This window comes from Anarhichas minor, unplaced genomic scaffold (genome assembly GCF_050575085.1).
Source record: "Anarhichas minor isolate MPS153535 unplaced genomic scaffold, ASM5057508v1 ptg000136l, whole genome shotgun sequence".
Taxonomy (NCBI): domain Eukaryota; kingdom Metazoa; phylum Chordata; class Actinopteri; order Perciformes; family Anarhichadidae; genus Anarhichas; species Anarhichas minor.
In genome coordinates, this window is record NW_027466582.1 from 9,723,275 (window position 1) to 9,745,965 (window position 22,691).

General features: G+C 42.0%; 1 protein-coding gene across 1 annotated transcript; it reads left to right on the forward strand.

The window, feature by feature from the left end:
- The first annotated feature begins 226 nt into the window (after positions 1-226).
- LOC142941917 (uncharacterized) lies at positions 227-22,651 on the forward strand. Its single transcript, XM_076084042.1, has 22 exons — positions 227-253; positions 909-2,317; positions 2,805-6,285; positions 6,562-6,741; positions 7,512-7,550; positions 8,205-8,323; positions 9,446-9,590; positions 9,801-9,940; positions 11,330-11,456; positions 11,874-11,909; positions 13,007-13,167; positions 13,340-13,463; positions 14,366-14,511; positions 15,784-15,910; positions 16,632-16,661; positions 16,779-16,891; positions 17,368-17,500; positions 19,202-19,341; positions 20,416-20,539; positions 20,916-21,074; positions 21,414-21,576; positions 22,196-22,651. Exons 1-22 carry the CDS (start codon positions 227-229, stop codon positions 22,282-22,284), a joined length of 7,212 nt encoding a protein of 2,403 aa, XP_075940157.1. The 3' UTR covers positions 22,285-22,651.
- The last annotated feature ends 40 nt before the right edge of the window (positions 22,652-22,691 follow it).

The following is a 22,691-nucleotide window of genomic DNA, read 5'->3' on the forward strand; positions in this document are numbered from 1 at the left end:
CAGTAAAAGTTATATTCCACCACTGCGTATCTCAGTGATTTTAATGTGACTGGTTGGGAGTTGTTAGGACGATATTGCAGCCAGTTATACCATAAAACCAGTCTATTCAGATTTACACATTTCAACAAACTGTAATCGCGGTCAGGTTCATGGTTACACTCGTGTCAGACGTTTACGAGGAGCACGTGAACGCACCGTTTTTCATCACCGGGCTGCGTTTGCGCCGATGGAGGGGCAGAACTTCCACAGCGATGTAACAGTCGGCCCATGCAGTTGTGGATGCAAGGAGGACTAAACACAACATGTTAATCAGTTAGACAAACATCTATTGCGGAGCTATTTAGTACAAACTGACAACGGTTTATATTTTTGATAGGGCCGGGAAGTTTTTTTCTGTCTAATTAAGGGTGAGTTGAACTTGAAACTAATGCCAAAAGGACATTCTCAGAGAGTTAAGGATGGATCTACCACTTTGCTAAGGCAGAATGTATTTTTTTTCTGATCATTTTCTGCTTTTACACACTGCTATTGTTTATCCTGGGGGAATGATTTTGTTTTTGTTTTATGCTCTTTAGGAGTTTTTGTTCTAAACCAAAATCATGTTCACATCCTACATAAAGAATCTGAATGATATGGTATTTTCTACGGTAAGCTTACAGGTTATAAGAACTCCTGCATGTATTTGCTATGCTGAGAGATGCATGCAAAATGTCTATGAACAAAGTTCTACTTATTTAAGCCTGCACCCCATTTCCTTTGTTCATTGGCAAGATGTTATATTTGCACTACCACGTGTAACTGCTGTCAGCTCACCTAAAGTTTGCGTATGTTAACTGAAAATATGCATGCTTGTTAACTGCCGCTGCACATGGAGACATTAATGTGAGTTATTCTCTGCTTTGATTTAGTCTCAGAGCCCTGAGGAGCAACAGAGCACTGGGGTCTTGGGTCGTTTCGGGAGCTGGCTCTCTCCATGGAAGGGAACGGGTCCAAAGAGTCCTACTGAAAATGCCTCCCCGACGAGCGATCAGGCTCTTAAGTCAGAGGGAGAACAGGAGAGTGACGAATCTGTGAGACTCCGGGCAAGGACAAAAGAGTGGGAGGAGGAGAAGGACCAGAGCTTCAATCCCAATCCAGTCTATCTCTCCAGAGACATTTTCCCCTGTGAAGAGGGGGACGCCACGCAGTCTGCCCACAGAGGCGGCCCTGTTGTGAGCAGCACTGAAACAGCAGGAGGAGGTCCAAAGAAGGAGGAGTTTGTGGAGTGCAGGAAGAAGAGAGTCAGGCAGGGCAAGGAGAGGGAGGAGAGCAGAAACGGCACTTTAGCGAGTGGGAATCCTGAGACAAATGCCAGTCAGCTGACACATCTCTCTTCCTCTTCTGAGCAGGGTGTGGTATGGGAATCTGACCAAGCCCACGCTCAGCCTCAAGCCCAGACACAAGCACAGGCAGGCAGGAGGCTGCATGTGTACCTGGAGGAGACCAGCGTGACTCACTGCGACCAGAACACCTGTGCTGGACAGGATATTGTGCAAGTCACAAAAAAGAACCTAAATGTCCTCAGCAAAGCAAAGTCATCACCACAATTTGATTTGAGCTCAAGTTTAACAAGTGCAGAGAACAAAAGGACACATGTGAGTCCTGCTGTTGGGGCACAGAGTTATTACAGTGCCCTAGTGGGGGTGTCATTGAAATCACACAACGAGTCGCAGTCAGAGCCTGATCCTGAAGGACAAACAGAGGCTGACAGCATGGGGCGTAAAAACGCAGCCAGAAGGAAAGTCGGGAAAAACTCTCAGGGAGATGAAGGGAACAGCTCACAGGAGAAAATGCCTCCCAGCGCCCAACCTGTCCCAGAGGGAATCTCTACATCAGATAACTCAGTGACCAGTGCTCAGGCCAAAAGTCCAAAGACTCACATGGGAGAGTCATCTGTAAACTCCTCCTCTGAGCACAGCTCCACCTCTCAGGCTTCACCTGAAGGAGCAGAGAATAAGACTTCCTGTCCCGATACAACCAAGGAGTTGGACAACTTCCAGGAATCAAACTCAGTCTTCGCAGCCACTCTGGCATGTGTGGTTGATGGGGGCGCAAACATGGAGGACGACAGTTTATACAAAGTAGAACGGAAGACAGAGACACCAGAGTCCAAACGCAGGAGTCTGAAGGTTTCTCGAAGTGAGGTGAAGCTTTTTACAAAAAATGTGCCTTTGAATCCAAAGCAAAATCCAGCTGGAGACACCCAGGAACTTCAAGCAGCATTAAAGAATTACACAGATGGAGCAAAGGATAAGCCCGAAACAGAGATCGATGACAGGTAAGTCTGTGACTGGTTCAATATAGACAGGGCGGTTTGTGAGTTCTGAATGAATGAAACAATGAATCATCAAATTTCCATAAGCTGTAATGTAGATTGAAAACTTTTCCAATAATATTCACTCGAAATGTCCCATTTGTTAGGAGTAAATGTTACAAGGAGTGTACCTCATTACAGACATTTTAATCTACCTGTTTGTCTAACATAACATTGCTGTCAAAAGAATATGCTGTGAGTTGAACAATGTTTTGAGTCATAACACAAAGTACAACCCTGTACTTTAAGATTGTTTCTGTAAAGTGCAGACCAGATGGAAAAATAAAATTTAAATTAATACGTCACATTAGTCTGTGGCAGACAACTTAATGCACAATTAGGTAGTTGTGCATGCTTAAAACATTTGTCAAAATCAACTTTAAATGTTTAACATTTTGCAAAATACAAAAATGTATGCTTGAATCTAACCTTAACCTCTTATCATACACAGAATACACAAGCTGAAGAAAATTGATGAGGAGCCTAAGCCAGTCATTGGCCGCATTGCGGATAAAATCAGCCTCTTTGAGCGCCCGGCAGCAAGTGTCAACAAGCCGACCTTCCAAAGTCCGAGGAGTGCTGATGTCTCTCCAGTCAGGAAAGTCACAGAGAGGGTGAAAACAGATTTAGCGTTGCCAGAAAACAGGTCAAGATCAGCTGAACGTTACGGCACAGCCAGGCCCAGCTCTGCAACACCCGTTGAGGAGAAGTCGATGACGATCAAGGAGCGAGCCAGGAACTTCACAGAGGCATCTGAAACAAAGAACAAGCCAGCACTGTTTAAAAAGCCAGACATGACAGGAATGTCTCTAAAAGCCACCTCATCTGTTGTAGTTGCTGCATCGAAGTCATCAGAACTAGACAATCAGGATAAACTGGATACTGAAATGCAAATACAGCAAGCAAAGTCAGAGATAACATTAAAACCAGATGGACAAGATAACACCACTGTAGGGGTAAAGATGTCCATTCCTAAAGAACAACCAACAGACTCCAACAACACAGTGGCCTGGAAAACAGCAGATCAGGGTACGAAACCCAACAGTGTTGAAACAAATGTTCCAGCTAAAGAGCCGGGTGGTTCTGCAGAACTGACCGATAGCATTAGCTCACAGTCCAAAGTCCCTAGCAGAATAGGCTCCCGCTCTAAAAGGAGAAAAGGTAGGGAACCAACCAGTCCCATCAGCCCAAATAGTGAAAACAAACTGGATCGCTCCATAAGTAAGCCAGAGCTCACTGCTATGAATCAACAACAGGTGGATGAGGCTGCTTCTGCCTCCAAACTACTCACAGATAAAGTCTCATTAGCATCTGATAAAGCTCAAGGAAATACAGATACCAGACAGAAAGCATTTAAGAAGGAGCCAGAGGTGTTAGGAAAAGAGAAGAAACAGTTGGATTCTTCTTTTAAAAAGGAGATTATTGACAAACCGGTGAACAGACAGGAGGGAATGCCTGAACCATCTGGAATGCCTGAACCATCTGTCAACAAAGATGAACCTGATACTGCTGCTTGTAGCAGTGAAACTAAGACGCCTGTTGACAAGGATCCCATTATTTTACCCCAAAAGGAGAAAAAGGCAGGGGGACATGGCCTCGTATTCACACAGAGAGAAAAGGCCTCCAAGGACAGCAGAGAAACTTCAGCCCCCTCCCCCTCACCGCCAGTTGAACAACCTATTGAGAAGACTGGTTCGATGGCGCAAGAGCCACCTGCTGAACAGTGGAAAATAGTTAAAGAATTGTCAGTGCAATCTGAACCTAACGAGCCAAATAAGAAAGACACAGTGCAAACACCAAAACGCCCAAACAAGGACATAGAACTAATAAATCCGGCTGAGAGTAAAGATGTGGGGAAATTGGAAAAGGTGGATTGCGAAAAAACAAATCAGACTGAGCAGAAAAACAAAGACAAAGCACAGCAGCTCCTGCGTTCAGATAAAAACACCACAAAGGCCAAGGTTTCAGAAAGCAGACAAGGTATCTCAGAGACAGAGGGGAGTACTGCGAGGGACGATGAAAGAAAAAATCCTGAAAGAAAAGAGGACACACAGCCGGCTAAAGTCATAACAAAACCAGAAACAAACCAACCAGAACCAGCCTGTCGGTCCTCAGAAAGTAAAAGTACATCAGTAGATCTGCCTGGCCAAAAACAAGGTGTCAGACACACAAAGACTACACATCCAGAAAAAGCTGCCGTTTGTGCCGTCACCCAAACTAATGAGGCTGCGAGTGTGACCAAGACAGCGAAAGGGTCGTCAAAAGGAAAAAATGCAGCAACTGTGCCTTCTGAGTTGCAAACAAAGTCTACAAAAAGCCCTGGAGCAGAGACAGAGCCAGTGGTGGTAGCAGCAAAGCCACAGCCTCATTCTGTATCCGTGGAAAAAACAGAGAATTCACCGGATGACTCATGTGCAAACAGAGCTAATGATGCTCAGTTATCCAGCTCAAAGTCAATTACCAAAGCAACTACAGCAGCTGAGAAAGTGACAATAAAAGCCGCTGATGGTACTCCAGCGCTGAAAGCTGCACAGACTGATAATATGTCAGAGAAGGAATCATCTGATAAAAAGTCTTTGCATTTTTCTGTCTCGAAATCTTTGAGCAGCGATGTAGCAAAGCAGGATGATGGGGCAAAAAGTTCAACTGTCAAATCAGTGCCCTCAGAAGTCTCAGGAGATATAACGAAACTAGCTCCTAGATCCCGACAGTGTGAGGAATCAAAGAATACAGTGAGTACAAGTGATATCACTTCACCCAAGGGTGCAAAGAAAATAGCTGATGACACTGCTTCCAGCTCCACAGTTGATGTGGTGGAGAAGACAGCTGAGAAAACATTCCATTCAGTAATGGATGAACTTTCACCTGTTGCTAATGGTAATATTTCCCCAAATTCACAACTCCACACAATCAAAAAGGAACCGGTCAAGAACAAACCAAGTCAAACTCCAAAAGCACCCACTTCCCCACATGCTAATAAGCCGATCCCAGACACAACCCAGCGTTCAACCATGAAGAAGCTCCATTTTCCACATGGACGAAGCAAAGACGATTCTGAAACACAGCAAGACGCTCCTTCAAGCTGGCTGGATGTGGACTTTCCCAAACGTCTTCTAAAAGTCTCGGTGCCCAAACTGAGCTCTTTTGGAAGTGAGAGCAATCTTCTGGACACTGAGCTAGATGATGATGATTTCATTGAGAAAATCAAGAAGCTTTGTGCACCGTTCTCCCTCCCGCCACGTAAACACAACCAACTCCGGACACCTCAGCCGCCATTTGCCATGCCTGCCATCAGAGAGGCCCGCTTTGAGAAGACGTTTGACCCAGAGGAGTTTACGTTTGGCTTGAGGAAGAAGGATCAGTTCAGTGTAGACACAAGCCAGAGCCTCTTTGTTTCTAAGTACCAGAACAAGGAGACAAAATCCGGCGTGAAGCCTGCCAGGGCTAGTTTGGCAGACAGGAGCATGCTGCTCAGTATACTGGACCCTCACTCTCACACCGCTGTCAAAGATGAGGAAGATGTCAAGGAAGAGAGAAATGACCAGATCAAGGTGAAGTCTCGCTTGGAGGGGAGCTGTGTCTTCAGCAGCCTCTCCTCCTCCATCTTCAGAGAGAAGAGGAATGGAGTTCAAACGCAGGCAGAGGGCACCCACTCTGGGGATGTGTCACCTAGTGAAGCCCCCCAGCTAAGCCCTCCATCTGTATCCCAGTCACCCCCGCTAAGCCCAACTGCCACGAATCCACTCAAAGACACACTGGCCCTGAGCCACAGGGAGGAAGCCCAGGCTGCAGAGGCTGTGGTCAGTGAGTCAGGCCTTCCACTTCCCTCCTTTAACGACATCAAGCTGCCGGACTATTTGGAGAAGTACCTCCCCCGAGAACCAGCAAAACCAGAGCACAGCATACAAGGACAGGAGCAAGTCAGAACTGAGGTCAGTTTTTCTCATGTTTTCACCAACTAAAAAGTATACGAATGTTAAAGTTGTCCTCATAAAACAGAGATTTCACAGGTAACATAGTACATCTTGCAAACACAAGTTGAAAAAGTGATAATAGCATACTCATAGAAGCTAGTGCTCTGTTTTAGCATGTCTCTAAATAAGAAAAAAACATCTTTGCTGTACTTTTTTTCGAGTAGAGAAGTAGAGAAGCACAAGAATAACCTTCATGCATACCTGATCGTTTTTGGTTTGTGCATTGTGCATCAGGTTATTGTAAAAATGACGGCTCCAGCCTCCGGAGGGGAAGCAGACCTGGCTGTGAAACCAGATCGAGTGCTTCCTGATGCTGTGCCTCCATGTTTTCCTGAGATTCCTCCAATCACACATCCTACACTCCTTGAGCTTAAGCAGCCTCTGGCTCTGCCACAGGCAATACAAAGTAATAATGTAAGTGTGCAGCATTTTCATACTATTAAAAGGTTCCTAATAGTTTAGTATTACAAAATTAAAGCTGCATATCTTTAGACTGCTTGCTGCACTGGTGGGTGAGTTAGAAACTCTTTATATCCTTCATTTCCCTTAGAGCTGCACTACGGTTTTTAATGGAAAATTCCACTATGCTATTTTTTTTCTTTTTTCTTTTTTTTACTCTATTTGCATTCTGGTATCATCATTAGTACAGAAGCTTCTCAATTCACAAAACAGTGGATCTTTTGTCTTGCTAGTCCCTAAAAATGATTTAAGGCTGCAACTTGTGATTATGCTTTATTATACATTTTACATAATTTCCTAATCATTGCCAAATAACGTCTTAGGACGTGTTCTGAAGAAAGGATGGCCTCAAATAAACTCACTATTTGATCATAGCATCATCATTTATGATGTTAAATTTGTGTTCTCCATATATGTTGAATTGCTTGTTTGCCTGTGGGAAAATGTCACATTTTTGGTTTCAGCTTTCTAGGTACTGCTGTTTTTTTCTATTTTTCTTTTGCTTCCAAACTCACAATTTGCTTATTTTGCATGCTGTATTAAGCAACACCTTTTCCTACTGGGTATACTTCCCAGTGTGGTACATGAATACAAATTCAAAACAGTGCTGTCTCCATGGACCCACTGTGTCCCTGGAAGTAAACTGAAAGGTCGGCTTTGCTTGCATTTTATTGATGTTTGCAATAGTCTGTGGTCTTGAAATTTATGTGTTTTTTGCATTCCAGATAATAACTGCCAAAGGATTTCACAAGCGCCCTGGAAAGGTACAGTAGGCACTGCTTTTCCCACATACAATAGAAACAAGATGGAGAGAGGAATCTGAACAGACAGCTCTCTGTTCTGTGAAAACATCTGCTTTTCATATGGTGTTCTTGGGGGTAAACAAAGAATTTAAAAAAAAAAAAACAGTCTAGTGCAAATGCTCACCTGGATGTGATTATAGTCTTAGAGTTCAGTGCTGCCAAAGCAGTGCAAATAGTGTAGAACTTTATTGGCAGCACTGCTTTAACTCAGTACTTCTAGCTTTAGCTGTGCTAGGGATCCTCTGTCATGACTAAACAAAACAAAAACCACTGCATGGAAAGATCTCAGATTTTAGAGAAGATTTGATGAGGGCTTTTTAAAACACTGTTATCGACTACTTCTATCTCCAGAGCAGCCGGCATGTATTTAAACTTAAAGGGTAGCATGACATTAACAGTACGCCGTGGTGGGTTTAAGTAACTGTGTGCCTGTTCGGGCTTTTTGGTTCGGATAACATAGATATGCTTTTAATGTAGCATAAAAGAGGATTGAAGGGAAGTGCCATGCTATTAGGTCTTTGTCAGCGCTGTGTGAATCACGATTTGATGTGATGGAGCAAGCATATAATGCCATTTTTTATTTAATTTTTTACACTATCTTTCATGTCTCCGCAGATGGTGTTGTTTGAAAAACCTCAGTTCAGCGGCGAGGCGCATGATATTTACAGGGATGTAGCAGATGCTACTTCTCTGCAGCTCTCGCCTCTCATATCTGTGAAGGTTGTTAGAGGATGGTAAGTAGCTACATTCAACCGGAACTTTTAGATGATGAAAAGAAAATGTGCACTGAAATATATGACTAATAAGTGTTGATTGGTTTTGGGGATGCCAGTGTGGCCTGTTAAGGCCCCTGAATGTGTCATTTACTTTTAATGGAATCTCAACATTGGGAGTTCTAACATACAATTATATATATCCACTCTCTTTTTACTTGAAGTGTCCCTTGGTGTTTACTTGTAAACAACCAAAGTTTCTTTTTACATTCAGTGTTACTCACCAAAAAAACATTATGCATATCCTTTCGGTCTGGCAATGTGTTGAATGCATTTACTTTGTGTAGAACATTATGTTTTTAATTTTGAAATCTGCATTGTTTACACGCATCTTCTTGTTCTCTGTCTTTGCTGGAGCATTGCTGTGTTTCTTGACGTGTTACCACCACCTTCAGATCAGTGGAATAGTGTGCAACCATTGGCAGGAATTTGGATCGCATGCTCATGTGTGTGCTCTATGTTGCTCTCCCAATAAAAGCAAAAGGGATAGTTACATAATTTCTTGCATAACTATATAATTGCAGTCCTTATAATTATGTGGTCATTAGATAATGACCGACATGCCAGCTAGCCTGGCTCTGTCGAAAGGTAATCCACCTATCAGCACCTCTAAAGGTAACTAATTAACCAAACGTATTGTGTTAGTTGAATCAGTATAAAAATCAAAGTGTAAAATTGACATGGTTCAGTTTTGGGGAATTATGTGTTGTGGTTGCCAGGCAACCACCAGAGACCTCAGGAAATTACTGTGCCCGGCCAAGAATTGACATTTTTTACACTCTCATCACACAAACGGGATATAACGTGGTAATTAGTGAGCTTTAGAGACGCTGGTTAGAAGCTGTTTTTTGTACCTTTGAACAGAGCAAGGCTAGCTGTGACTGACGGTGACTGACGGTGACTGTGGCTGTAGCCTTATATTTATGGAACAGATAGGAGAGCGGTGTTCATCTTCTCATACAACTTATGGCAAAAAAGCAAATATGCGTATTTTAAAATGTTAATGTCTTACCACATACATTTAGTCTGGTCTTTCCTTTTTCTTTCCAACATATGATTATCTGATTTTTGTTTTCACTACAGCTGGGTGATCTACGAGAAGCCTGACTTCCAGGGACGCTCCATCGCCTTGGAGGAGGGAGGCACCGAATTGGCAAATATGTGGGCAGAGACAGAACCACAGAACAACCCACCAATGCTGATTGGCTCAATTCGACTTGCTGTCTGGGTGAGTGCATTGGATATACTGTACTTCCACCCCATTTGGCCTTCAGCGTTTCAATATCTACAACACTGTCACCCACTGTCATGGCCCTCTGAAACAAAGCTAATATGTGATATTGCTTTGATATTCAGTACAGACTCCTTGGTTGTATCGCAAATGAATGATTTAAGAACTATGCTGTTAATTACTGTGTTTGTTTCTCCCTCTCTGTAGGATTACAGCCTCCCCCGCATTGATCTGTTTACTGAACCAGAGGGCCGCGGCAGAGTAACACCTTATCACGATGACACCATAGAGACAGGCTCGTTTGGCATCCCACTGAGCACTGCGTCCATCCAAGTTCACTCGGGGGTGTAAGTGTGGCTGTCAAAGCAAAAAAATCATTCAGATCTTTGCAATTGACCTCTGGTAAAGTGTGTGAGACAGTAACAAGCCGACATAATCTAATATTTAGCAAGGCCCTTCTATTCATTGTGATTGATCAGACTGGTAGACAGGGAGTTATCTGTAGATTAGATTTCACTTGAAATGCGATACATTTAGGCACTAAAGAACAAAGAACGAGCGTGATTGCTTTATAGCAGCAAAGCATGAAGTGCAGCTAATGAGAAAACCCTAGCGCTCTGCGGTGTTGTTTATATTACTAATGACTGGCAGTCAGATCCAGCAGAAATGTAAAGCTATCTTTCTAATGGGATGCTGGCGGTGTCTGGCTTTGAAAGAAAGCTGAGAGATAATAATCATGACTAGATTCCTCAGGGCTTACATTTGTCTTTGGTTTGACTCTCACTCGTTTGACTTTTCAGGAATGTCTGTCCTGCTGATGCATGTTAGGAAATAGAGAGAGTGGGTGTGTTCACCTGTAAAGTGAAGAGGTGGAGATGAATTAGATGGCAACAGACAAAGGTGTGGGTAGAATTTGGCAAAAGGGAGAATGTTTTTCCACCTGAGAGGAGTCGGCATCGGGGACATGTTGTGCCCTGCCCATGAGGAAGTTAATGACAGTTAGATGTTATTTTTCACACATCTATTTTTGTCGATTGGTAGAAACCTGACATTTTTGAGATTGTTTCAACATTACTCCTCATCTCATCTTCGGACCCCCCCAACCTGTTTGCTCTGTGACAAGTGGAGCAACTGTTTAGCAGAGGTAGTCTTTTGTTTAACACATTTACTGTAGCATGTACCTATGCTCAATCGACTCCTGTTATTATGGATCTTTCATAGCCATAAGGTTGGCTTCAATTCTTGGAATCCCTTCCTCAGCCCTGACTGAATTTTTCAGTTGACAATCATGTGGTGATTGGTAGAGCATTGCGTTTCACTACATAGTGAATCAAAATGCCAGAGGTTGGGGCGTTTGCTGACAAAGGCTGCCCACCAAAAGGAAGAATGCTTTGAACTGAAGCGTGCCACTCCCAAGATATTTCATTCTTAAAGAAATAGCTTTTGTTTTCTGCTGTAGTTGGATGACTCATGTTTGACATAAGTATATACTACCTAATGAAAACACTGCCCTGCCCTAATAATACATAAATGGACCAAGCTAAATTGCCAGTCATGCCTGTAGGTGGTGAAAAACTGTGAGTTTGTTCTCTTCATAACAATTATGTCTTTCATAAAAGCAACAAGCCATGCAGGGTCATCACTCCATGCTTTTAAAACAACCAAAAGGCATAATGTGGAGGGACCTTTTGACTTAATACTCAAACATGCAATGTGGGTGTCCCTCTTTACTTCAGGTGGCTGGTGTTCAGTGACCCGGGGTTCCAAGGCATGATAGCTGTTCTGGAGACGGGAGAGTACCCTTTTCCTGATGCCTGGGGCTTCCCATCACCCTTTGTTGGATCTCTGAGACCACTTAAAATGGTTTGTTTTTCTGTGCAACATCTCATGTACACTGCAGAGGAAAGGGGATGGGATATGTTAATTTGTTTAAAATGCTACGGCATTGCTGGTCGGCCCACCAATTTGGTTCCGACTGAAATATCTCAACATTGTGAACACCTTAAACAGTATTGATGTTTAGCAGGTATTGTGAGCATGATAGCTTGCTGAAAAGTCTCATGAAGCTGCTACTTCATGAGACTGCTGACTGTGCTTGCCAAGACACATGTTCAATTAATGTGATACAATTGTATTCTATTACTTTATTTTGCTCCCTGTCACTGTTTTACATAAATGACAGAGTTTTAAAGAAAATAGAACCTTTTGAATATTTGTTTTTCACAGTATACATTTAATTACAGAAGAAAAAGGTTGTTGATGACGATGTTTCTATTTTAGGGTGGTTTCAAAGTGGAGAACCCCAATGAAGTCAAGGTAGGACTGACATACTTTCTGAAATTTACTTCACTTGCATGTTCTATGCATGCTTAATTGTCACAATGGGAGGCAGCTGGTGTTGTTCATGATTTAATGATGAAAAATAAACTTACGGGACGCAGTCCAAAAACAGGCAGGCAACAAAGGTAAATCCAAAGAACAACCAGGTGCGCTAAAACACTGGGAAAATAACTATAATAATCAGGCTGGACTACATCACACAAGGAGAGATGACGAATTGACACTGAAACAGGGAGAACAAACAGACTAAATGCACTAGGATCTAATTTACTAATGAGCACAGGTGTGGTTGAAACACGACCAACAACAAAAAAAAGACAAAAGCAGGAAGTAAAACAAAACATGACACAAAATAAAACAGGAAGCAGACTAAACATAAATGAATAACCCGGAACAAGGAAAAACATGACACACGGAATACCCAGAAAACAAAAACCTCTAGGTCACATAAAAACAAGACAGATAAACTAATAAAGGTCACTAAAAGATTATAATGCCAGTTAGTCTTCCCAAAAAGTCTCTGGACACAGAGACAGACTGTTAATGTTAATATAATGTCATTTTAAATCTGCAAATTGTAAAGTAACCAAATGATTAACTGTGTTGTTATTGCATTAATAGAAAACATCTTTCATAAAAGGCCTGTTGGCAGTGTACATTGAATTCTTCATTTTTCTGAGTGTTGTTTTCATCTTAATTTAAGAGAAAAAGAGATGTGATGTCAATGAATTGATAAACAGCCTTTTTAAGACTCAACATTAAGTACTATCATTCAACACTTGCAGAAGCTGAAGTGCAAAATTTCACAATATTATGCTCACAAATGTTCAACACACAAAGTATCCAAGGATGTGTTTTTCACCTCATTTGTGGTCATGCTGAACCATAGCAAGACAAAGCCAAGGAAACAAACATTACTCAATGTATTTTTATAAGAAGACCTTTTAGGTTTATTATGCGAACAGCTATCCTGGATCATGTGTCATACAAAAGAACTCAATTAAGTGCATTTGAACAAAAATAGGAAAAAAAAGAGCCAGTTTGATATAAACCTTGTTCTTTCTCTATTTCAGGCCGTGGTGTATGAGAAGCCTGGCCTTGAGGGCTCCTGTTTGGAAATCGACAGTGACGTATTCAGCTTTTGTGAAAGTGAAGGAGACACTGCTACTGATGAAGCGTACTTAGACTTGAGAAAACTGAAGTCTGTGGGTTCTTTAAAGATCATTGGAGGACTGTGAGTCGTTTTCTGCATAGTTCATTCTCTGTGCTTAGATAGGATCAAGTTAAAGTGGTAATCTTGACGTGTGGCAAAGTTTATTCAGGACTAACTTTGCTGCCAGAAGGTGATTATGAGGTTATGTGATACAGCTCTAACCAGCAACGTGGGTGCGCTTCTTTCCTTCCAGCTGGCTGGGCTACAGCGAGCCCGGGTTTGAGGGCCAGCAGTACATCCTGGAGGAAGGAGAGTACCTGGACTGCAGCGACTGGGGAGGCTCAGACCAGCTCCGGTCACTGCGACCAATCCTGGCTGTGAGTACCATACTGGGCTAGCTCTCTATACACCTTTGTGTGACCAAAATGAACGGACAATACATCTCTATGTGACGAAAAATCTGGTCTAATGTTTAAATAATGGTTCGACCAACATTGGTTTGTGAAGATTTAGTTCAAAAATGGAAAGGATTCTGTTTTCCCTCCAAAAAAGTTCCTTCTTGTCAGAATGTAAAATTCATGAAAATTTATTCAGACCAAAACTTTCCATATGAACTCACACTATTGACAAGGTAAGCAAGCAGGGAGACCTCTATTAAATACCAATTGAATTAAATGCAAGTTTTTATTGGAGAATTGATTCAACAGTGTGAACAAATGTAAATAAAATGCAATTAAGTTTGTTTTTTTATGAAGCTGTGGTAACGGTATAAACTTCACATTATCAGCAGCTGGCACTGCTGACTTTTGGTTGACCCAATAATTAATTGAGTTAAATGAATGTGATTCATGTGGGAAAAACAAAGAAGCTCTTTCACACTGGCAAGGCTGTCAAGATCCAGGTTATTTAGATTTATTCAGACTGCAAAACAACATGTGTAAAATGAACATATTATGATTATTCTAAGTAATGCTCATCAAGCAAATATGAGACACATTCATTGTGGCAGATTTGACTCTTTGTATCTGAGAGGTCAATTAGTTTGAGCACTATTTATCTTGAATGTGTCATTAGCAAAAGGAAACGTGCAGTGCATGCTCTTAGTAATATTATTCTGAATGTTTAACTTGACTTATTTTGTTACTAATTTCTACTTCCAAGGGAAGACATTACAAAAGAAAGGTTAAGAACCACCACCATAGAGTATATTGACTTTGACTATGCTTATTCATTATGTATCTTCTTGGTGTGACGCTCATCAAATGCTTTTATTCTACAGGATTTTATGTCGCCACACCTCAAAATGTTCAGCGACAAAGATTTCGGCGAGCTGGGAGTCAACATTGACCTCACAGTGCCTGTCATTGACATGGACGGCACAGGCTATGGCATGAAGACGCAGTCAGTTGATGTCATCGGTGGCGTGTAAGTGACAAGCATTATACTTCTCCCAGTAACTCTCACTGCTGTGTGAGCAGTAATGGGAAATATAATGTTGGAGAATTTGCAGGACTATTGTTAATCCTGCTAAAGCAAATTGCATCAAATCTGTCTCTGATTATTGAATAGAATAGAATAGAATAGTACTTTATTCATCCCCAAGGGGAAATTTGTCTGTGGAAGTCCTGTTGGAAGTCCTGAGCTGTCTTTACACTGCAAGGCTTAAGGTATTTTTCTACAGATGATACGGTACAGTCCAGTGCAGAAGCATTCCTATGTTTCAACTTGATAATTACTTCAGGCTATAGTCCCATTGAGTTCTTGTGTGGTGTAAGGCCATTCTTTACGTAGCGGTGAGGCCGCCGCGCCCAGGTTGACAGGTCGAGACAGATTACCTTGCTCACTAATGTTTAGTCTGCCACACCTTACTTCCTGTCAAAGTAAATCAGTTTTGGAGCATGCTACTTTACACCCTTTCTCAGTGGGAATATTCTTTTTTTTTCTGTATTATTATAGTACATACTGTTTAAAAAGTAGAAAGTCCAATTAGTGGCTGTGTTCCCTAGTTGTTTCTATTTCTGTTTCTTTATGCTATGATCAGCTAAAAGAAATGCAGAAGTAAACAAAACCAGAAGCAAATCAGAATGAATCATTTCTCAAATCAGAATAATGAAATGCAGAACATGCGGATCGTTGCTACCCAAGGGAGAGGCCAACAAAATTGTAAACAATGTGGAGTGTAACATTTTGTCCTTCTTTAGGAGGGAGGACTCTTGTAATGTTGAAGGGTTGTTCTTGCTGTGCTGCTAGACTGTTATTAGATTGCATAGCCTCGCCCATGTTGTGCTGCCGTCCTTCTGAGCCTCTGATTGGCTCAGCGTGTTATTTTAGCATTGCTGAGAGGGACTTGTTTGAAGTGTGGTGGCACACACAAGCCCACAAATGCAGACAGACACAACCCCTGTTCCCACAACATCACACACTCGCACAGCTACCCCCAGACATGCCCAATTTGCTGAAAGAGCACATAGCTGCGGAGATACTATCATGTGGGAGGCCATTATCAACTTGGACTTCGACCAAGAATTGTTGACTTGACATGATTAATGAAAAAAACACTTGAATTCTTGTGGTTTTCATTGTCAGCAGTGTTTCTCTACTAATTAAGCATATGAGAAAGGACAAATCACAATTCTGAAATGTCAGTGCAAAAGCAAAGGGTAATTATGCTCCCCGTCCTTCTGTTTTCTCTCTCAGCTGGGTTGTGTTTGAGGAGCCGGGCTTTTGTGGTGAGTGCTACCTTCTGGAGAAAGGCCTGTATGGAAGCCCAGAGGACTGGGGGGCGCCACAGCCCAGAGTTGCCTCAGTAATGCCTGTTGTCTTGGTAAGAGCAATGACTCAGACAAAGTTATGAAATCTTGATGTTTTGCTCCAGTTATTACACAGATTTTACTGTGATATTCTGTGTTCACTGCAGCAGCTGGTGTGTTCACAATTACTTTCAGATATTGTAGTTTTAGCATTCTATAATTCATAATAGTGCAATATTGAAATGCTTGCTATATTCTCACTTCCCCTGGTCGTCCCACTGTGGCTAAGTGCTTTCATTGCATGTGACCAGTCACAAAACTCGTGCTTGTGACTAAATCCAAACAATTAGGAGGGAGTGAGCAGGAGTCTTTTAGATGACAGACAACCCTTTATGAAGCACATTATTTTTGCAAGCATGAGTCATGTGCAAAGCCAGAAGTGGGTAGGGGAAAATACTTGTCATAAGACTTAAAAGTGAAAACATATTAAATCACTATGGTGAGTCATCATGAAGCTACTTCAATTTCAATCCAGATGATGACAAACAGACTTATATTTCATGCAAAGTCTATCGCAGTGTTGCATCTACACTCTTAAGTTAAGTGACTAGATGCACTAAAATGAAATCTTTTCTGAAAAGGCCAATAATACAGTGTATAATTTAGCTTAAAATATAAAGCAAAGAAGTAATGGTAATTTGTTGTTATTGTCTTTCCCACCTCTGCACATTAGCCACTTTTGTGTGTGATTCAATGGATGTAAATGACCCTCATTCGGCTTTTGTTTCATTTCAGGATGATTTTGAGAATGCAGCCAAGTTTAAGGTAAGCGACTGAAAAGGAGGAAATGACACATCTAATCTTGCTGGGATAGCGTTGGTCTTATCTGATGTGTGTGAGAGTGGATGACTCAGGCTTATTGTCTTGCTGTGTGTGCTCCAGGTGCAGATTTTCTCTGAACAAGGTTTTCAAGGCTCTGTTGTCCCTCTGGAGGACAGTGTGGCCTCCCTGCAGGACGGCGTCTCTGTGGCCTCATGCAAGGTTCTGGCTGGAAGGTGAGTGATACTGCACACTATAAATACAAAATATCACTCCGCGGCTATTTTGAGTTATGATGTAAATTGAATCGTATGTACTTGAAAGTCTTTGCACTATCCTGCAAAAGCAGGAATAGGCCGTTTGTGATTTCCCAAAGGTGATCTGATACAATTAAAGCTGCATATTATTATTTTTCTGACATGTTCAATTGTATTGCTCATATTACAAAAGTATCTCTGGGACTCGAGATCTGCTACAGGCTGTAACTGCTCCACTTACTTACGAATGGCCGTGCAGTCCTGTGCTTGTGTGTAGTCTGTTTATCCTTATAAGCATGAATAACCGAGCATAAGATTCATATTGTGACTCAATGAATGTACATATTAAAAATGTAACACCTATATCCTACAAATAGTTTTAAATGTTGATCGTGTTTCCTCATTAATCGAGAATTATGTGTGTTTGTGTATCTGTTTATGCAAATTGCTTTCAGCTGGCTGGCATTTGAGGGCCCGGACTTCACAGGCAGGATGTATGTGTTAGAAGTGGGGAGCTACCCAGACCTGAGGGCAATGGGCTGTGTCAATGCGAGATCCTCCATCCTGTCGCTGCAGACTGTTGGCTTTGTAAGTTTATTTTCTACTCTGTAATTATTACAACACCCATTCCCTTTTATGTTGTATAAGTGTATAAGTCAAACTTATCAATAGATACAGTGCATCCGGAAAGTATTCACAGCGCTTCACTTTTTCCACATTTTGTTATGTTACAGCCTTATTCCAAAATGGATTAAATTCATTATTTTCCTCAACATTCTATACACAACAACCCATAATGACAAAGTGAAAACTGTTTTTTGCAAATTTTTGCAAATCTATTAAAAATAAAGAACGAAAACATAACATGTACATAAGTATTCACAGCCTTTGCCATGACACTCAAAATTTAGCTCAGGTGCATCCTGTTTCCACTGATCATCCTTGAGATGTTTCTACAACTTGATTGGAGTCCACTTGTGCTAAATTCAGTTGATTGGACATGATTTAGAAAGGCACACACCTGTCTATATAAGGTACCACAGTTGACAGTGCATATCAGAGCATAAACCAAGCCATGAAGTCCAAGGAATTATCTGTAGACCTCCGAGACAGAATTGTATCGAGGCACAGATCTGGCAAAGGGTACAGAAAAATTTCTGCAGCATTGAAAGTCCCAATGAGCACAGTGGCCTCCATCATCCGGAAATGGAAGAAGTTTGGAACCACCAGGACTCTTCCTAGAGTTGGCCGCCCAGCCAGACTGAGCGATCGGGGGAGAAGGGCCTTAGTCAGGGAGGTGACCAGGAACCCGATGGTCACTCCGACAGAGCTCCAGTGTTGTTCTATGAAGAGAGGAGAACCTTCCAGAAGGACAACCATCTCTGCAGCACTCCACAAATCAGGCCTGTTTGGTAGAGTGGCCAGACGGAAGCCACTCCTCAGTAAAAAGCACATGACAGCCCGCCTGGAGTTTGCAAAAAGGCACCTGAAGGACTCTCAGACCATGAGAAACAAAATCCTCTGGTCTGATGAAACAAAGATTGAACTCTTTGGCCTGAATGCCAAGCGTCATGTCTAGAGGAAACCAGGCACTGCTCATCACCTGGGCAATACCATCCCTACAGTGAAGCATGGTGGTGGCAGCATCATGCTGTGGGGATGTTTTTGTACAGAGACATCCTCGATGAAAACATGCTCCAGAGCGCTCTGGACCTCAGACTGGGGCGACGGTTCATCTTCCAACAGGACAACGACCCGAAGCACACAGCCAAGATAACAAAGGAGTGGCTTCGGGACAACTCTGTGAATGTCCTTGAGTGGCCCAGCCAGAGCCCTGACTTGAACCCGATTGAACATCTCTGGAGAGATCTGAAAATGGCTGTGCACCGACGCTCCCCATCCAACCTGATGGAACTTGAGAGGTTCTGCAAAGAAGAATGGGAGAAACTGCCCAGAAATAGGTGTGCCAAGCTTGTGGAATCATACCCAAGAAGACTTGAGGCTGTAATTGCTGCCAAAGGTGCTTCAACAAAGTATTGAGCAAAGGCTGTGAATACTTATGTACATGTTATGTTTTCGTTCTTTATTTTTAATAGATTTGCAAAAATTCTCTTTAGAGGACAACATATCTGTTGTTAACAAAGAGCAACATTTCCAGGGAGCAGAAAAGTGTGAGAGTGGCCCGTTTCCAGGGGAAACCTCAAGAATCCCTTTAATGTCTATCTGCAGCTCTCTGCCCACTCCAATCCTTGATGTACTTTCTATCCCTCTCCACCTCTCGTTCGGCAGGAGTTTTCACTGCCATCCATCACTCTGTTCGAGCGGTGTGGTCTGTGGGGTAAGAGGGTGGTACTGACAGATGGATCAGTCAACCTTCAGCTGGCTGGAGGCTGCAGCAGAGTCCAATCTGTGCTAGTGGAAGGAGGCATGTGAGTACATTACAAATGCTGTGTGGTAACCCGTTCTCTAGGAATATAAAGCAGCTACTCAGCCGTCACCAAGTTCTCCTCTTGGTGCGAATTTGGCAAATGAATGCATGGTGTGCGTGTGTGTGTTCTTTTTGTTGTTTTTTTACTGGGGAATGAACTGTGCTGTGAAAGCCATTTTCTCTGTTAGGAACATGTAAAACAGAATAATATCCTTAATTTCTCACTCATCCATCCTTCAGGGCCCCCTGTTGATTATCCTATTCCACGTCCTTGTTGTTTTTTAATCTCTTTTTAATGTCTTTGGAATTAAAAAGTTATTAACTACCAAGTCGACGTGTCAAATATCTTTTTAAGCTTAGTCCGTTGCGTGTGGCGAACCATAGCCATTTAGTGTGCCGCTACTGCAACAATAACTCAAAGAGTTAGGTCAAATATCAACAGACAAAGCAAGGCACTTGGATTTTAGAGATGAAGGATTCGGAGATAATAAAAGAAGCAACGTCTGGGGTTTTCTGTTTAAATAAATGCCTTGGTCTTTATAATTGGCAGTGGTTACCTTTGCATTTGCAAGAAGAGTATTTACTGTTTTCCAGGTTTGATATCCAGGTAGTGAAAATGGCCTCCTGGAGTTATGGTAGCAGTTTTGGCCTCAGACATGATGTTTCATAGAGTGCAGCATCAGCACATCTTATGTGCGGCAGCACTGACAGATGGAGTGATGATGGAAATCTGCTGCTGATGTGCGAGATTCAGCCTCTCGGTGTGAACCAATGCTGAGGAAATAAAGGGCTCACAGTGAGCCAGAACTGTCTCTGTAGTGGCACATTCCTACTGCGCAGAGAGAGAGACGGGCACTCAGCCAAACAACAGGGCCATTGAGATCCCAGTTAAAAGCAACATTTAGTGTCAGAAAAATTGGACGGCTGTGAAGCTCGGCACATTTGAGAAGATTACCTTTGGCACAGTGCTGCCTGGAAGAGACGAGGACTCACAAATACAGCTATAAGTCAAGGTTTCATAGTAGCTGTTGAACATGCATAGCTTGACTGTGTTTCTGTCTTTCTTCGTCACTAGGTGGGTTTTGTATGAGGGAATCAACTATCGGGGTCCTCAGATTTTGCTGAAACCTGGTGAAGTGCCTGACTGGCGCAAGTTCAGCAGCTGGCAAAAAATTGGATCCCTTCGCCCTCTTATACAGGTATATATCCTCACTCTCCACAATAGGCCCAAGGCTTTCAGTCCTATGCATTAGAAAATCTGCACACCAACCAAAACAATTCAAATGTCATTAATTAGAGCTGCACAGTACACGCTGTAAGCCTCAGCAGCCTACTTATTGTAGTTACTTGTGTCATCGTTACAGTTGAGACCTTTGCAGCAGCTGACATTGTAATTATTGAGTTTGGTGGAGAAAGATATTTACTACTTTCAAAATGCCTCACCTTGAAGTTGGATATTGTCAGATTTGTTTGTATGGAGCTGAATATAGCTTACTTTGACATATTTTGTATATCTTTTTAAGGAATTGTGAACCCTGTTGTCTATGTGATTGGTCTTGTGTGTTTTCTGAGTAGAAGCGAGTGCACTTCCGCTTAAGGAACAAACAGACGGGGCTCATGATGTCAGTGACCGGCGATTTGGATGAGATCAAACTGCTGCGGGTCCAAGAAGCAGAGGAGACTGATGGATTCGAACAGATCTGGTTCTACCAGAATGGACATCTCCACTGCAAGGTACCGGCGGTACCATCATTATACTACTGCAAAAGCTGACCTGTGAACAGTGCTATGAATAAGTCATGAGCGAGCTTTGAATAAAGCAGAGGTGATCAACGGATACAAGCAGTGCTGCAGTCCAGACAATTTTAATCATGTCAAAATAAATTCCAAAATCGAATCTGAATAATTAGAATTAAGATCAGGTCCAAAGTAAAGGACAGGACTCAAGACAGACCTGGGTATTACAACAACCGGTAAAAAGTCTCTCCCTGTGTGAGGTGCCACGATTAAACAATAGACAGTATAATAGACTTTAAATAAATTGTCATTGAACTCCTCTCTCTGTGTCTCCAGCTGCTGGAGGAGTGCTGCCTGAGTCCCACTGGTAGCATGGCGATGTCAGGAAGCCGCGTAGGTCTCTCCCCAGAGCCAGACAACCAAGACCAGCTCTGGAGCTTCACCCCTAATGGATTTATCTGCTACACCCCCACCTCTGATCTGGTCCTGGACGTCAAAGGTGAGTCATCCATATGTGACATGTACCTTTTAAAGAACACAATTTGTCTTTAATATTACAAGACATGATGATAGTGAAGTATTTCCTAGTTGCAGGACAACAAACTTCCTGACACTTAATGTTTAGGTTAAAGAAATTCTAACATTATTTTCACATATCCTTTTTCCCCAGTTTGTTTTACATGCACGATGCATTCCTCATTAGACTACTAGTGTTACTTAAGATGCAACTTCTGTACATTCGTTTATAACTCATGTTCACACCAAGCCTGTATTCTCCTGTTTATTGGGAGTTCCACTTAAAATTGAAAACTGGGTGTTTATGTCTAATGGCTTTGTTTCCATCACTGTCAATTACTGACACCTTGTGGACTAAACCATGTTAGTGTACAAATGATCCTCCTCTGCACTAAGATGCATAGTATTGTGGATATTACTTGTGATAATATTTTACATGACATATATGAAAAAACTAAATATTGTTAACATTACCATATAATATTATGGATCATAAACTCATCCCAGCTTCAGTAAACAAAACACCCCTTTAAAAATAACACTTTTACTCAGAATTGTAATTAAAAAAAAAAGATTAATGAGAACAAATGTCTCTGTTTCAGGGGGAGCTCACTACGACAAAAACCAAGTGATTCTAAAAACACTTGATCCAAATAAACTCCAACAGCAGTGGGATGTGGAGATTATATGAAAACACGAGCTGCTGGACTGGATCCTTAATAGTTTTATCATCAGAGGTACACCTCGACCAGAGGCTCCGTTATGCAGCTGCAAGACAACTGCTCAAGGGCGAGGTACATCATTGGAAATGCTCAACCTACAAAAATGTCCAGTGAGAAGGCCAACATGGAGAGCTATGAATAACTCCGTAAGAATGTATTACTACCCAGAGTCTGAACTTTAAATACTTTATATTTTACACTTAACCAGTAACATCCTAAGGCTTGTTTCTTTGTCTTTTCATTGATTAATTCTGTTTGTCTGATAAATATGTCAAACAGTGTTAAAGCATTTCCATATTTCCATGCAACGTCATGTTGTGTATATATAGTATACAGTATATACGCAACGTCATGTTGTGTATATATAGTATACAGT